The 16972-nt window shown below is 40.7% G+C and overlaps 1 protein-coding gene and 1 long non-coding RNA gene across 2 annotated transcripts in view; both read left to right on the forward strand.

Annotated features, from left to right (window-relative positions):
• Window positions 1–16972, forward strand: part of LOC311590899 (uncharacterized protein) — a gene marked incomplete at its 3' end in the record, with an annotated part of 79310 nt that overhangs the window by 38440 nt on the left and 23898 nt on the right. Inside the window, exon 10 of the mRNA XM_084770194.1 lies at window positions 1293–1324. Within this exon, the coding sequence (XP_084626320.1) occupies window positions 1293–1324 (32 nt within the window). The remainder of the gene's footprint in view (window positions 1–1292; window positions 1325–16972) is intronic.
• Window positions 13052–16543, forward strand: LOC311591288. Its single transcript, XR_014777052.1, has 2 exons — window positions 13052–13113; window positions 16275–16543. It is a non-coding gene; the product is annotated as an uncharacterized lncRNA (long non-coding RNA).

The raw sequence follows: 16972 nt of genomic DNA on the forward strand, positions 1-16972 counted from the left end.
GAATATTGCAGTGTAGACTTTCCCACAGTTGATACATTTTCTAAGATGTGGTTTATGTAAGGCACCTCCTTCTCTCATCTTTCCATCACTATGCTGTTGATCAGTTTGTTCCCTGAATTGAAACATTGTCATTTGGAAGAGAATTCATTAAGACTTGGCCTCAAGAGATGGCTACGAAGTTAAGAGCACTGACTTTTCTTCCAAAAGTTCTGAATTCAATTCCCAGCAACTACATGGTGGCTCATAAACATCTATGACAAGATCTGGTACTCTCTTTTGGTGTGTTGGCACATGCATGCAGAATACTATATAAATAAATAAATACATACATACATAAATACATACATACATACATAACTCTTTTTTAAAAGACTTGGGAAGGAAAAAAACCTTACAAGTCTCAGGAACATCCAGAATCACATAAGATTGACATTGGTCCTCCATAAAGAGTAATAACAATACTTACTGCTTGCAAACCATGCAGAGCTGCCAGAGGCCACATTGGATAATAACAAACAGATCCTAGACCAGGGAGTGAGGATTGAGAAGTAAAAGAACAGAAATAAGAAACAGAGACAAGAAATAGTCAGAAACACAGGATAGGCTCGAGAGGACCTGCAGTCAATACCACACAACACCTCAGCTTTATTCACTAGTTCAATTTATACAGATCTCAGGCATGAGGAAAACACAGCAGAAGGTGATTCTCAGGAGATAATATGGACATTCTCATGGGAAAAGTGGTATAATCTCAACCAACTCTCAGCCTTGAGGCCACAGTGTACTTTTTCTGATAATCTGAAGACCTTGAGTTTCTACTTGGCAGGACATCTCGCTTAATCATGGTCTCAGCGATCTATGTGATTCTTATTCTAGAGCAGAGAGCACAAGAGCAATGCTTATGGACAGAGAGCCTTTATCAATGGATCCCAAAACAGGTGCTTCAGGGATCCTGCTCTCATGGATCACCAACCATGCTTGCATGGGATGTTCATTGTCCAGCTACCTTTGAGTTACCCATGCTCCCATAATCATGTCCTCTTTCACGGTTCTGTAAATAATACTAATAAATAAATAACTCATAACTTCACTGAAATAGACCTTTATTGGTAGTTGATCATTTATTAGAACTGTCTTTGTTGCTCTATCTTGGATCAACAGATGTTTGCGCATGTGTCCCCAGAAAAAGTCTCTACAAAATAGGTTCTAGGATAGTCAGAACCACACAAAGAAACCTTGTCCCCCAAAAAAAGTTTACCCAATCAAAACTGATACCAAATTCTGCCATCCAGAGGGTCTGGGAGTATTGCAACAGAACTGAGAGGTAGGTTTTTGTGCTTTTAACTTCACAGTTCAGAAGACTCACCAACAAGACACACATGGACAAGCCATGAGCCCAAAAATATGCTACCTCCCCCACCTGTTGAAATAAGATTGACATATTGGGATGGATAGTAACTCAAGGTTTAAGGATGGACTCACCCACTTGTGCCAACACCTTCTGTACTAGGAAAAAGCCTGGAAAGAAAAACTCATGATGGATGATTTACCTCCTTCCAATATCCTGACCTTCAGACATTCCACATCTGTGTCAGAGCTCTGTACATTAGAATCAGAGTCCACTTAGTTAAGACGAACCCATGCACCATCATCTATCATGAAACCCATGTTTTCTGCTGTGGACAAACCTAGCCACCAGGTGATACTTCACCCTGCTATTCCATGCCTTTAAGTCCCATCAGGACTCACAAGCAATTACCAGGTTAGGGACATGGACAGCATAGTGCCTGGTGATTCAGCTGACAAGAGACAGAACAAAAGTTACAGGATGTCCTAAGAGATTTGAAGCATCTTCCTGACCACAGCATGAAAAGCTTACCAACAGAGCACATCCACCCTTACCCTCACTTTTATCAAGTTTTTTGAGACTCTGTTTTTCTGTAGTCCTGACTATCCTGAAACACATTTGTACACAATATTTGCTTGAAATCCAATGATGCACCTGCCTTTGCTTTCCAAGTGTTTGGAATAATGGTGCGTATTACTATCAATGGGTTTCAAGAGAGATCACCCCATTTACCATGGTCTTAGAGGAGTGTAGCTTAGTGGAAATTTTTCAGACTTTAGTTCTTCAGCCACAGAATTTGACTGAAACTGGTTGCATCTTTGAGCCAAATCCTCTTTTTCAGAATGCTCTGATTTGATTACTGTACTAAAACTTTTGGTTAACTTTGTTGCTTTTTAAGTATGTGTGTCAATGATTCCTCTGGTGTTCTGAGTAACATGTTCAGTAAGTATTATTCACATTATAACAGCAATCCTAGTGTGCCAATCAAAATTATCATGCTGTTTTTAATCCAGTGTCAAGCTATTTTCCCCAGCATTTTTCGTGAGATTCCAGAGAATAATTAAAGCTTTTTTAGTGTATTAATTTCTTTTTATATATAATACATTTATTTTATTACACATGTATAAAACAAACTACATACAGCAGGGAGAACCATGTGACAATCATGAGAATAATGAGTTCTATAAATGTTACATTCATAGTGAATTGGCCATCTGCATTAATCTTCTTTGAAGTAAGTGTCTTTCCTGTCTTGTTGGGTCTAAATTTCCGAATGAAATTCCATATATATCCTATCTCAACTCTAATAACTTATTTATCTTAATCTAAAATGAACTTACCCCCTAACCAACTAAACTTGGTTGTAAAACTATACGATCTTGTCTTCAATGCCCCTCAGAGACTTGAGAAGGAATAAAACTTAAATATCTGAGTGAACCAGCAGCACAGGTTAGCAGCTTCCAAAATGTACAAATTGACTTAAGACAATTTACTTCCTGACCAGTCACTCAACACACTATATAACATTGGAACATCATCTTCAGCTTTCTGGCCTAATATCTCTGCGAGACTTGTTCGCAGGGCAGGAACTGTTAAGGACTTGCTTACCCTGACTTGGCAGAGTGTGGCCATCGACTCTGCCTGCATCTAAGTTGCCCATTTTTAGGCAGATTCTGTTTGTGGTAGGAACAAAGACATTTTGCCCAGTGGCTGGTTTGCCACCTTTGAAGCCATGTCTATAAGGAGGCCCTTTGATGTTCATCGTCTTCCTTGAGGTCGACTAGGTGTTGTCAGGAGTTAACTTGTCTTGCTGTCAAAGAAAATTTAGGTTTGTAAGAACAACTTTAAATGCCATGCTCTGTGTGTCTCCGAGGCTTTTGAAGACCTTATTTGACTATTTTACCACATATATCGATAGAGTCATTTCTATCTGTTAGACTTAGGATATATATATTCTTGTGTTAAAAATCTGCCAAGTATTTGACATGCTCATGTTTTGTATCAATATACTAAATTCTATAGCAATGACTTAGACATAACCTTCATTATAAGTAACAATTAAGGCCTTGAGTTAAAGAGAAGGTCAATCATCTAGCTTTTGTTCTATCCTCCCTCTATGTTCCTAAATCTCCCTTTCTTTCTCTACAGCTCCCATCTCCTTGCCTACATATGCAAGATAAAGAGAGACATTCCTGTGTTTCCCCTAATCTTTTCTCTGTATAAGACCAATAATGATGTATGACCGCCTCCCGATGAGAATAAGCATTTGTAGATCAAGCGAGCAAACAGCAACCTATACAAACCCCGCCTTTGAGGGAATGGAGCATCATTCTCTTAAGGTTTTTTCAGGTTGAATTGGGGTGAATAATACCTTGGAATGGGCCCCCTAAAATTGGAGAGAATGGCTAAACAATCTAGTGATTGCATTTGGTTCAGTTTTTAAATGTTGAGAGATTCCAGGTTTAGTAGGAGATTGAAACGGTGGTCCAAATTAGATCAGAAGTTTTCTATGATGTTTTCCTGGAAGCTGTCCAAATCTGATGGGTAAAAGCAACAGATCTAGCCAATGGACAGGACGTTCTTCACAATTGAGTGAAGAGTGGGGTCTAACTTTCACACAAACTCTGGCGCCTCATATTTGACCACGTCCCCAGGATGGGGAGACCTGGTGGCACTCAAAGGAAGGACAGAAGGCTACCAAGAAGAGACTTGACACCCTATGAGGATATACAGGGGGAGGAGGTCCCCCTCAGTCACAGCCATAGGGAAGGGGAGTAAGGTGAAGTGGGAGGGAGGGAGGAATGGGAAGATATAAGGGATGGTATAACAATTTAGATGTAATATGAATAAATTAATAAAATATATATTTAAAAAGAAAATGATAAACTTTGTAAAGTAGAGTGAATAAGGAGTTAAGGAAATCTTGAGACCATTTAGAAGCTTCAGGGAAGGATAGCAGGCTACCAAGAAGAGATTTGATACCCTATGAGCGTATACAGGGGGAGGAGGTCCACCTAAGTTACAGTCATAGGGGAGGGGAGTAAGGGGAAATGGGAGGGAGGGAGGAATGGGAGGGTACAAGGGATGAAATAACAATTGACATGTAATATGAATAAATTAATAAAATATATTTTTAAAAAGAAGAAATGTGAATAAAGAAGTTTCAGATGAGTTTATAACCTTAAGTCAGTTACATTTTCAAAGTTAGCCTACTGTCAATGATTGGGTCATTGTGTAAAATGTATTAATGAAATAAGTACAAGAATATGACCCAAAGAAAAAGTAACAGAATCATCTGGTGCTGGAACTAGGGCGATGCAGGATGTCTGTGTTCTTATTCATAATAGCCAGTGTCAAGTTTTAATTAGTTAATTTCCCAAGTGATTGGTTATGCAGTTAAAAAGTCAAAGAAAGTAAACATTAGATTCACATGAAAATGATCTAGCATTACAATTATTTTCAAAAAATTTATTTCCAATTATCTGCATGTCTGTGGGAGTATGTGCATGTGAGAACTGATACCTGGTAATGACAGAAGTCACAGAAAGTTGTGAGTCTGGTGTGGCCATTGGGATCCCCTGCAACTGCAGAACACACACTTATCATCAGAATAATCTCTCCAGCCCTATACACTTACTATTATTTTTTTAAAACAAGATATATTCATTGGTTTTGTTATTTTACTTAATTGTTAAATGGCTGACATAGAAATAGCTGAGCATGTTTAATATGTACAATTTGACAAGTTGTTTTTGAAGCTTTCATACATTTTTATTTTACAAGGCTGGTCCCTGACTCTATAACACTTGCCTTTTGTTTCAGTAGGACATATTTAATACATGACAACAAACATACATTTTTTTTAAAAACCTAGGATCAATTTTTAGAAGAATCTGTCAGAGGCCAAGACTCTGCAAGTCACTGCAAAGAAATGGGTACAAATTGGGAGCTGAGATGCACATCTATAATCCCAGAACTCAGGAGGCAAAGGCAGACAGATCACTATGGGTTCAAAGTCAGCCTGATCTATAAAAGGAGTCCAGGACAGCCAAGGCTACACAGAAAAAACTTGTCTCAAAAAACCAGAAATGAAGAGAGAGAGAGAGAGAGAGAGAGAGAGAGAGAGAGAGAGAGAGAGTTGAAACAGATTAAATTATTGGCTGCACAAACATTGAGTGAAGTATGTATATATAATATTTATTATCTTTTGTCTATTATTATAGATTTAGGATTTGTAGCATATATATATATACACATATATATGTAACTCTACATTTTTAAAGCTAAATTTTGTAATAATAAATGTTTTCAAATAAATTATAACTATACCATACCTCCTTACCTTTACTCCTCTCAATCTGTCCCATATAGAGTTTCTGTTTTCTCTCAAATTCATATTTGTCTTTAATTACATTTTATATATACATATATATTCCTAAAGATATAATACAACCTGATTAATATGTATAATATTATTTATATGTATATAATTTTAGTGCTGATCGTACTACTATAAAATGCAACTTCACAGCAAACTTACTGTTCCTCTGTTTTTGTTTGCTTGTTCATTTGGTTTTTTCCTAAATTTGTATTTTATTTAAAATAGTATCTTCATACAAGATAGTTTAATTACGGTTGTACCTCCTCCAACTCCTCCCAATTTTTCTACCCTTCCATTCAGATCCCATGTCTACCTGTATCTTCTTGGAAGAAAAAACAGGTGTCTTAGGAGATAATAATAAAATACAATACAATAAGATAAAACAAAATCAAACCAATTAGAATAGGACAAAACAAATAGAGAGAAGTAAAAAGACAATGAAAAGCACATGAAATAAATATAGACACAATGACACATATATTTGCACCCACATGAATCCCATAGAAATACAAAACTGGAAGCCATAATATATAAATAAGGTTTTATAAGGTTAAAAACAAAACAAAAGATAAAGAACCATCAAGAGTGCTGCTATAAAATAGTTGAGCAAATGTCCTTGTTGTATGGTGGAGCACCTTTCAGGTATATGGCCAGGAGTGGTTTGGCTGGGTCTTGAGGTAGCACTATTACCAATTTTCTGAGAAAGTACCACATCCATTTCCAAAGTGGTTGTACAAGTTAGCACTCCCACCAGCAATAGAAGAGTGTTCTACCTTCTCCACATCCTCACCAGCATGTGTTAGCAATTGAGTTTTTTTTATCTTAGCCATTCTGATGGAATCTCAGAACCATTTTGATTTGCTTTTCCCTGATAACTAAGGACACTGAGCATTTCTTTAGTTGTTTCTCTACCCTTCGATGATCCTCTATTGAGAATTCCATGTTTAGTTCTGTATCTCATTTTTAATGGGATTATCTGATTTGGTGTTGTCTAATTTCCCTAGTTCTTTATATATTTTGGATAATAGCCCTTTCTTGGATGTAGGGTAGGTGAAGATATTCTCCCAGTCTGTAGGTTGTCATTTTGTCTGGTTCATAGTGCCCTTTGCCTTACAGAAGCTTTTCAGTTTCATGAGGTCTCATTTATTAATTGTTGATCTTAGAGCCTGAGCTATTGGTGTTCTCTGTTCAGGAAGTTGTCTCCTGTGCCAATGTGTTCCAGGTTCTTCCCCACTTTTTCTTCTAACAGATTAGTGTGTCTGGTTTTATGTTGAAGTCTTTCATCCACTTAGAGTTTAGTTTTGTGCACAGTGATGAATATGGATCTATTTGCATTTTTCTACATATGGACATCCACATGTCCTCTGAAAGACTCCACCCAGTAGAGGATCAGAAACAAATACTGGGACTCCCTACTGGACTTTAGGTGGAGAACTGAGAGACAGGCATGGAATAGTGAGGTGTGGAAGGACACAGAGGGTTCAAGAGCCCCACAAGGAGACCATCAAAGCTGGAAGATATGGAACCAGGGGAACTGCATAAACTGTTGCACCAACGAAGGACAATGTATGCTGTAACCTAGACCTCCCTGTTCAGATCTAGGCAATAAACAGCTCATTGTGAGGAAAGTTAGGACTGCCTCTAACATGAACTATGTTGCCCTATACCCCTCCCCAATTTGATCACTTAATTTTGGTAAGGAGGTCCGGTGGGCACACAGAGGAAAGGGAAGCAGGCTATCCTGATGAGGCCTGAAGGACTGTGGTCATATGGTGGGGGAGGAGGTCTCGTTCTGTCAGAGGTCTGGGGGAGGGGAAGAAGGGAGGGTGGGGATGGGAGATACAAGTGAGGAGTTAACAATTGAGACATAATCTGAACAGATTTTAATACAATAGAATTAACAAAACACTTTGGCAATCTTTGTTCATGCGACTTAGCCTTTTAGAGACCAGGCCTAAAAGAAATCAGGATCCAGAGGGTCCAAGAAACCTACAAGTAGAACATTATCATAGGCAGATTTGGGCACAGGGGTCCCGCTCAAACTAAGGCACCAGCCAAGGGCAATACAGGCAGTAAACTTTAAACCCCTACCCAGATCTAGCCAATGGACAGAACATTCTCCACAGTTGAGTGGAGAGTGGGGTATGACTTTCTCACGTACTCTGGTGCCTCATATTTGACCATGTCCCCTGGAGGGGGAGACCTGGTGGCACTCAGAGGAAGGACAGCAGGTTACCAAGAAGAGACTTGATACCCTATGAGCGTATACAGGGGGAGGAAATCCTCCTCAGGAACAGTCATAGGGGAGGTGAATAAGAGGAAAATGGGAGGGAGGGAAGAATGGGAGGATACAAGGGATGGGATAACCATTGAGATGTAACAAGAATAAATTAATAAAACATTTTAAAAAACCAAAGTGTCAAATGTTGCCTCTTGCAACAGAGCTACTTGATAGAAGAGCCCCTTTCAAGTTGCTATTGGGGGCTGCTGGCATTTTGTTTTAATGTTATTCCTCTGCTCTTTGGGTTTTAAATATTTTCATGAAAATATTTTATTCTGTTTGTGGACTGGCTTTCAAGTTCATCTTTATCTTTACACATGTTTATACATCTACATATATTCCTACAAATATAAGTACATTGTGACTCATTTGTATAATATGATTTTTAAGTGTATAATTTTAGTGCTGACCATAAGTACAATGTGACTAATTTGTATAATATGATTTTTATGTGTATAATTTTTGTGCTGACCACATTCTTTTTTTTCCTCCTTTATTAATTTATTCTTGTTACATCTCAATGTATTATTATTAGACCTTTGTCAGATGTGGGGTTGGTGAAGATCTTTTCCCAGTCTGTAGGCTGTTGCTTTGTTCTCTTTACCGTGTCACCTGCCTTACAGAAGCTTCTCAGCCTCATGAGGTCCCATTTATTAATTGTTGACATTAATGCCTGGGCTGTTGGTGTTCTGTTCAGGAAGTTGTCTCCTGTGCCAATATGTTCCAGGCTCTTCCCCACTTTTTCTTCTAAGTGATTTAGTGTCTCTGGTTTTATGTTGAGGTCTTTAATCCACTTGGATTTGAGTTTTGTACAAGGTGACAAATATGGGTCCAGTTGCATTTTTTTACACATAGACATTCAGGTGGACCAGCACATTTGTTGAAGATGCTATCCCTTTTCCATCGAATGGATTTGGCATCTTTGTCAAAAATCAAATGCCCATATGTGTGTGGATTCATATCTGGGTCTTTGATTCGATTCCACTGATCAACCGGCCTGTTGCTGTGCCAGTACCATGCTGTTTTAATTACTATTGCTTTATAGTACAGTTTGAGATCAGGTATGAAGACTCCTCCAGAGCACCTTTTATTGTACAAGATTGTTTTAGCTATTCTGGGTTTTTTGTTTTTCCATATGAAGTTCAGAATTGAACTTTCAATATCTTTAAAAAATTGTGTAGGTATTTTGATAGGGATTGCATTGAATCTGTAGATTGCTTTTGGTAGGATGGCCATTTTTATTATGTTAATTCTCCCTATCCATGAGCAAGGTAGATCCTTCCATCTTCTCATGTCATCTTCAATCTCTTTCTTTAGGGTTTTGAAATTTTTTTCAAACAGGTCCTTCACTTGCTTAGTAAGAGTAACTCCTAAGTACTTAATATTGCTTGTGGCTAGTGTGAAGGGTGTAGTTTTCCTAATTTCTTCCTCTGCAAGCTTATCATTTGTGTATAGGAAGGCTACAGACTTTTTTGAGTTAATTTTGTATCCAGCCAATTTGCTGAAGGTGTTTATCAGCTGTAGGAGTTCTCTGGTGGAATTTTGAGGGTCGCTTATGTAGACGATCATATCATCTGCAAATAGGGATAATTTGACTTCCTCCTTTCCCATTTGAATACCCTTGATCTCCTTATGTTGCTTATTGCTCTGGCTAGAACTTCGAGTACTATATTGAAGAGATATGGAGAGAGTGGGCAGCCTTGCCTTGTTCCTGATTTTAGAGGAATTTCCTTGAGTATCTCACCATTTACTTTGATTTTGGCTATTGGCTTCCTATATATAGCCTTTATTATGTTGAGGAAAGTGCCTTGTATTCCCGATCTCTCTAAAACTTTAAACATGAATGGGTGTTGGATTTTATCAAATGCTTTCTCTGCATCCAAAGAGATGATCATGTGGTTTTTTATTTTCAGTTTGTTTATGTGGTGGATTCCATTGATGGATTTCTGTATATTAAACCATCCCTGCATGCCTGGAATGAAGCCTACTTGGTCATGATGAATGATATCTCTGATGTGCTCTTGTATTCGTTTTGCAAGTATTTTATTTAGTATTTTTGCATCGTTGTTCATCAGAGAAATTGGTCTGAAATTCTCTTTCTTTGTTGAGTCTTTGTTAGGTTTAGGTATCAATGAGACTATGGCCTCATAGAATGAGTTTGGTAATGTTTCATCCCTTTCTATCTTTTGGAGTAGCTTGAAGAGTATCGGTATTAGCTCGCCCTTGAAGGTCTTGTAGAATTCTGCACTGAAGCCATCTGGCCCTGGGCTTTTTTTGGTTGGGAGACTATCAATGATTACTTCAATTTCTGTAGGGGAAATGGGACTATTTAGCTTGTTTATCTGCTCTTCACTCAACTTTGGCAAGTGAAATTGATCAAGAAAATCGTCCATTTCCCTTAGATTTTCAAATTTTGTGGCATATATGCCTTCAAAGTAGGATCTTATGATACTTTGTATTTCTTCAGTGTCTGTTGTTATGCCTCCCTTTTCATTTCTGATTTTGTTGATTTCAATACTGTCTCTCTGCTTTTTAGTTAGTTTGGCTAATGGTCTGTCTATCTTGTTGACTTTCTCAAAGAACCAGCTCTTGGTTTTGTTGATTCTTTGGACTGTTTTCTTAGTTTCTGATTTGTTAATTTCACCCCTGAGTTTGATTATTTCCAGACATCTACTCCTTTTGGGTGTTTCTGCTTCTTTTTTTCTAGGGCTTCCAGTTGTGTCGTTAAGGTGTTTATATGCGCTGCTTCCAATTTCTTTTTAAAGGCACTTAGTGCTATGAATTTTCCTCTTAGCACTGCTTTCAATGTATACCACAAATTTGGGTATGTTGTTCCTTCATTTTCATTGAATTTCAGAAACTCCTTGATTTCTTTCTTTATTTCTTCCCTGACCCAGGTGTCATTTAGCAGAGAGTTGTTTAGTTTCCACATACGTTTAGGCTTTTTGTTATTTCTGTTGTTGCTGAATTGCAGCCTAAGCCTATGATGATCTGATAGGATACAAGGTATTATTTCAATCCTCTTGTATCTGTTGAGGCTTTCTTTGTGAACTACAATGTGATCAATTTTGGAGAAGGTTCCATGGGGTGCAGAGAAGAAGGTATATTCTTTCTTGTTTGTGTGAAAGGTTCTCTAGATATCTGTTAGATCCATTTGACCCATGGCATTGGTTAATGATGTTATTTCTTGGCTTAGTTTCTGTTTCGATGACTTGTCCTTCAGTGAGAGTGGGGTGTTGAAGTCTCCCACTATTATTGTGTGGGGATCGATGTGTGGTTTAAGCCTTTTTAACAGATCTTTTACAAATGTGGGTGCCCTTGTATTGGGAGCATAGATGTTCAGAATTGTGATGTCATCTTGGTTGACTTTACCTTTGATGAGTAAGAAATGTCCATCCTCATCCCTTTTGATTAATCTTGGTTGAAAATCTATTTTGTTCGATATTAAAATGGCTACGCCTGCTTGCTTCTTGTGTCCATTTGCTTGGAATATTTTTTTCCAACCTTTTATCCTGAGGTAATGCCTATCATTATGGGTGAGATGTGTTTCTTGGATGCAGAAGAATGTTGGATCCTGTTTATGCACCCATTCAGTTAGTCTGTGTCTTTTTATTGGAGAATTGAGACCATTGATGTTGAGAGATATTAACGACCAGTTACTATTAAGAGTCTTAATTTTGATGTTGGTTCCAGTTGAGCGTTTGTGTAGTTGTGTTTTTGCCATGGTATAGTTATCTATTTCCTGAGTAGTTTTAGTTGTAGCTTGCCCCTTTGGGATGGAGTTTTCCTTCTAGTACCTTCTGTAAAGCTGGATTTGTGGATAGGTACTGTTTGAATTTGGTTTTGTCATGGAATATTTTGTTTTCTCCATCAATGGTTATTGATAGTTTTGCTGGGTAAAGTAGTCTGGCCTGGCATCTGTGGTCTCTTAGGTTTTGCAGGATCTCTGTCCAGGCCCTTCTGGTTTTGATGGTCTCTGCTGAGAAGTCGGGTGTGATTCTGATAGGTTTGCCATTCAATGTTATTTGGCCCTTTTCCCTTGCAGCTTTTAATATTTTTTCTTTGTTCTGTATGTTTTGTGTTTTGATTATTATGTGACAGGCAGTTTTTCTTTTCTGGTCAATTCTATTTGGTGTTCTGTATGCCTCTTGTATGTTTATAGGCATCTCTTTCTTTAGATTGGGGAAATTTTCTTCTATGATTTTGTTGAGAAGAGTTTCTGTGCCTTGGAGTCTGATATCTTCTCTTTCTTCAATGCCTATTATCCTCAGATTTCTTCTTTTCATGGTGTCCTTAATTTCTTGGATGTTTTGTGTCAGGAATTTTCCAGATTTGGCATTTTCTTTATTGGTTGCTTCAAGATCTGTTATTGTATCTTCTAGACTTGAGATTCGTTCTTCCATCTCTTGGATTCTGTTAGAAAAGCTCAGCACTGTGTCATTCGCCTTCTTCTCTGAGGCCTCACGTTCTTGTTTTTCTTCTGTCTGTGTGTTTATCATTGAATCCATTTTCATTTTCATATCTTGAACAGATTTTTTAATTTCTTTCATCTGGTTGTTTATATTTTCCTGAAAATTTTCCATTTCCACTCTATGTGCTTCTTTTATGTCTCGCACCTGCTTCGCTGCTTCTTCCTGCATCTGATTTCGAATTTTATTTGTCTCCTCCGTTAACATCCTCATTACCAAGGATCTGAGGTCATTTTCTTGTGCTTCCGTTGTATGTGAGTTCTCCAGGTTGTTTTCTTTGGGATAGCTGGGAACTGGAGACGTCATATTGTTTTGGGGGTTTTCGCGAATGCTTTTACGCTGTCCCTTAGGCATTTTGCCGTCTCTGTTTTTGTTGGGTAACTTCCAGAGTTGAGTGGAGGGAGTCTGATTATAGATTCACTTGTTTTTTCACGATTTTCGTAGGCTGGAAGCCCTGATACTTCACTGGTGTGGATGGCAGGAGGTTATCCCTGTAGTTTTGGGCTCTCACCACCAGTGATCCTCAGCTGTGGGAAGCCGCGCCCACATTCGCCATTACAAGATGGCACTGACACCCTGTGTCCCACGCTGACAAACAACTAATCTGCGCATGTGTGAAGGGATTTTCCACTCGGTGTGCTCTGCCTCTCCCGTGGCAACATCTCGCCGATGAGCAACAGCCAATCAGGGACTGACACGTCCTAAGCGGAGGACTGTTTCCTATATAAGGGAGGGGTTTCTGCTGTTTGGTCTCTCTGTCTCCGTTTTTCGTGTTGTAAGCTTATGCTCTTCCTCTCAAGAGGCAGTAAAGCTTTACTGCAGAAGGATCCTGTTTGTGTGTGCAGCGTCGTTCTTGCTGACAAGACGGTAATGCTAGCCACATATGGTGCCGAAACCCGGGAAGACCACACCATCGTCAGCACCTTCGGAGAGCCCCTGACTACAGGGAGGATTCAAAACTGCAGGGTTGGTAAGTTCGGAGAGGTATGCATATTTTTGAAATTCTTGGGCTGATTCTAGCTGTAATGTTTACTGCCGTAATTGTCAAGAGGGCAGTAGATGAAGGACAGGTCGCCCTAGAAGTTCAGGATAGCATGTCAGAAACCGAACGTAGTGAGAGGTTGGGTGCGGGCGGGAAGAAGAATGCCCGTAAAAGGAAAAAGGCTCAGGACCCTCCTGTAAAAGGAGTGCAACCCCCCTCAGGACCCAGTAGGTTTTATCCTTTAAAGGATCTTGAGGCATTGAATATTGATAGCTCTACCTCTGACAATGAGACTCTTGATTCGGAGGAAGAAGCCGAATTAGAGGAAGAGGCAGTCAGGTATGAGGAAGAGAGATACCACCCAGACGAACAAGAGGGTAATAAAAAACCCTCCCTCAATTCATCTCGCAGGGTGGCACCCACTGCTCCTCCACCCTACGAACTGCAGTCTGGATTTTCCTTCTGGCCGGAAAAGATTCGTAAAAAATTACATAATTTTTTTCCTGTGTTTGAAACAGAGAACGGGGGTCGAGTCCATGCGCCAGTGGAGTTCAATCTAATAAAGGACTTGGCTGAATCTGTTCGCAAATATGGGGTTAATGCAAATTTCACCCTGGTAATGTTAGAAAGAATTGGCACTGGTGCCCTAACTCCTTCTGATTGGCAGATGGTGGCCAAGGCCGCACTTCCAGATATGGGCCAATATATGGAATGGAGAGCCCTGTGGTTCGAGGCCGCTCAAACACAGGCTCGGGCCAATGCCCTTGCACTTACCCCTGAACAGAGGGATTGGACCTTTGATTTGTTAACAGGTCAAGGTCAATTTACTGCAAATCAGGTAAATTACCATGGGGGAGCTTATGCTCAGATTTCACAAACTACAATTAGACAAGTTTTTCAGTCCGAGGTAAAGCGGGGGAGGGTTCTCAGGTTGTTGAGACAAGTTTTTCAGTCTGCGGTAAAGCGGGGGACGTTCGGAGACCCTTTAAAAGTGGGAAACTCTTCGTCATGTCTGATCAGGGCGGCTCAGAAAGGGCTGCTGAAAACTAAAGACTTGAGAGACTCATGCTAAAAATGGAGTCGCTCGCGCAGAAACAGCACGAGGAGGGTAGGAGGAGGAAGAAGGCGGAAGAGGCCACGCCCAAACGAGATAATCCGCCATCTTGGCGTGCCTTGGAACTGGCACTGCCGCCTTATGCGGACACTTCACCTTTATCAGCACCACAGGGGAACTATCATTCTCTGTACCCAGAGGTTTGGAAGCAGGCTCGTGCCGTCTTCCCAGTGTTTGAGGATGCCAACAGCAATGGCCATGATTAATGGAGGAGCATTTGGTAATGCTACTCTCAGCTGGAATACATCTGACCTTTTTGAAACTTCTAACAGGTGGTTCAGCTCGGATGCAAATGGAAATGTCAGGGTTATGCATTACATCTGTGCCATATAACAATTTTACACGTGCTGCTAATTTGTCTAAGAGTCTTTCAGCTTATCTCCAGGGGAACTGGTCCGCAGAGTTTAAAGAGATCTGCGCACTGCCGCCATTGTTACATGCGTGGATGTATCCACCGCTGAAGGCCTTGCCTCCTGGATTCAACAAGCTATGCATCATCTTAAGGAGTGGGCAGGTATTGGGGCTTTAGCTATGGCCCTTCTGATTATCAGCTTCCTCTGCCTTGTGTTCCTTCGGCGCTTGGTCATATCCCGAAACAGAGACCGTGCCCTAATTGCACAAGCCTTCTATGCTATTGAGGCTGGACAGTCCCCTCAGGCTTGGCTGGCGGCCTTTAAGTCCTGATCCTCGTCACGTTCGGGGTGCAAGGCAAAGCACTGCACAGGAGGTACATTGTTTGCAGTTAATGGCTTCCTGGAGAGCACGTCTGATTGCATGTGGGCTGACACCCAAAATCCCACCTCCAAAAAAAGGTGTCAGTCGGGTCCAGAGCTAGGCTGGGGCGGAGCCCCTAGCTAAGTTCTGTTGTACATCAGTGGCCAAACTTCAGGGCGGGTTCCGCACATGATCAAGGTGAATAACCTGGGTTATGGACGGTCATACATCAGTGCCCTCTGGAGATCAGACCTCTACTCTCACCCGTTTCATCCTGCTCTTACAAAATAAAACAGGGGGGACTGTGGAGAGCTGCGATGTGCCGTGCCTTAACAAGGCGCAGGTTTCTGCCATCCCGACGGCGAGCGCTCTCTAAGATAAACAAGTCCTTATATGGCAAAAGGCTGTGCAAGGGTAACTGGTGATCTGATGACGAGCAGTCCTGCTCTGACGCGGACCTATGAGGAGGTGACACCTGGCATGAGCTGATTGGCCCTTGAGTTGTATTTTAAGCTTGGCCCTTCCCTTCTTCGGGGCCATTCCCACTGAGCTTAATCCTGAGTAAAGATCTCGAGAAGAAGTCTGGTTGTTGGCTTCTTATTTCCGCTGGACGGTCCTGCGCCGACAAGTGGTTTTAACTGGCCCAACTGGGCTGTGAACAAAAATTCCCTGGATTATGTGTTATCTCGGTTCAATATGAAAATTTCACTAAAGCAGCTAATCTGTCAAAGAGTCTCTCTCAGTTTATTTTACAGAATTGGACAGCGGAGTTTGAACAGACCTTAAGAGAATTGCGGACTGCTATCATTCAAGTCAATTCCACACGGCTGGATCTGTCACTTACTGAGGGATTCTCGTCGTGGATATCCTCAGCCTTCTCCTTCTTTAAAGAATGGGTTGGGGTTGGATTGTTTGGAGCTGTAATCTGCTGTGGATTAGTGTTGACCCTATGGTTGGTCTGTAAACTCAGGGCTCAAACAAAAAGAGACAAGGTGGTTATCACCCAAGCACTTCCTGCTTTAGAGTCTGGGACCTCCCCTGATATGTGGCTAACCATGCTTAAGCAATAAGTCGCTGGCTGCTCAGCTCTTGCACCCTCAGAGTCTCATCTCATTGCACGAGGTAGAGTGAGTAAGCTTCAGCAGCCCTGGAGAGTTGCATAGCGAAGCATTGCAGTAGAATGGCTCTGCGGCATATATGAGCTAATTCTAGGGAGGCATGTCATCTTGCATGAAGGTTGCGTGTCCCAGTGTCCTTCCCCCAGAAAAAATGGCACAGGGCCAGGCTATGACCTCTCTGGGTGAAGAGCTTAGGGGAGAGTTGTGTATGCAGGCCTGATATTTTGTTTGGGGATTTGACCTCTGTCTCCACTCTCCCTATTGGGTGTCTTATTGCTTCTTAATAAAAAGAAAAGGGGGAGATGTGGGAAGCCGCACCCACATTCGCCATTACAAGATGGCGCTGACACCCTGTGTCCCACGCTGACAAACAACTAATCTGCGCATGTGTGAAGGGATTTTCCACTCGTTGTGCTCTGCCTCTCCCGTGGCAACATCTCGCCTGATGAGCAACAGCCAATCAGGGACTGACACGTCCTAAGCGGAGGACAGTTTCCTATATAAGGGAGGGGTTTCTGCTGTTTGGTCACTCTGTCTCCGTTTTTCGTGTTGTAAGCTTATGCTC

The sequence above is a fragment of the Acomys minous genome, assembly GCF_964271855.1.
Source record: "Acomys minous genome assembly, chromosome: 20".
Classification (NCBI taxonomy): domain Eukaryota; kingdom Metazoa; phylum Chordata; class Mammalia; order Rodentia; family Muridae; genus Acomys; species Acomys minous.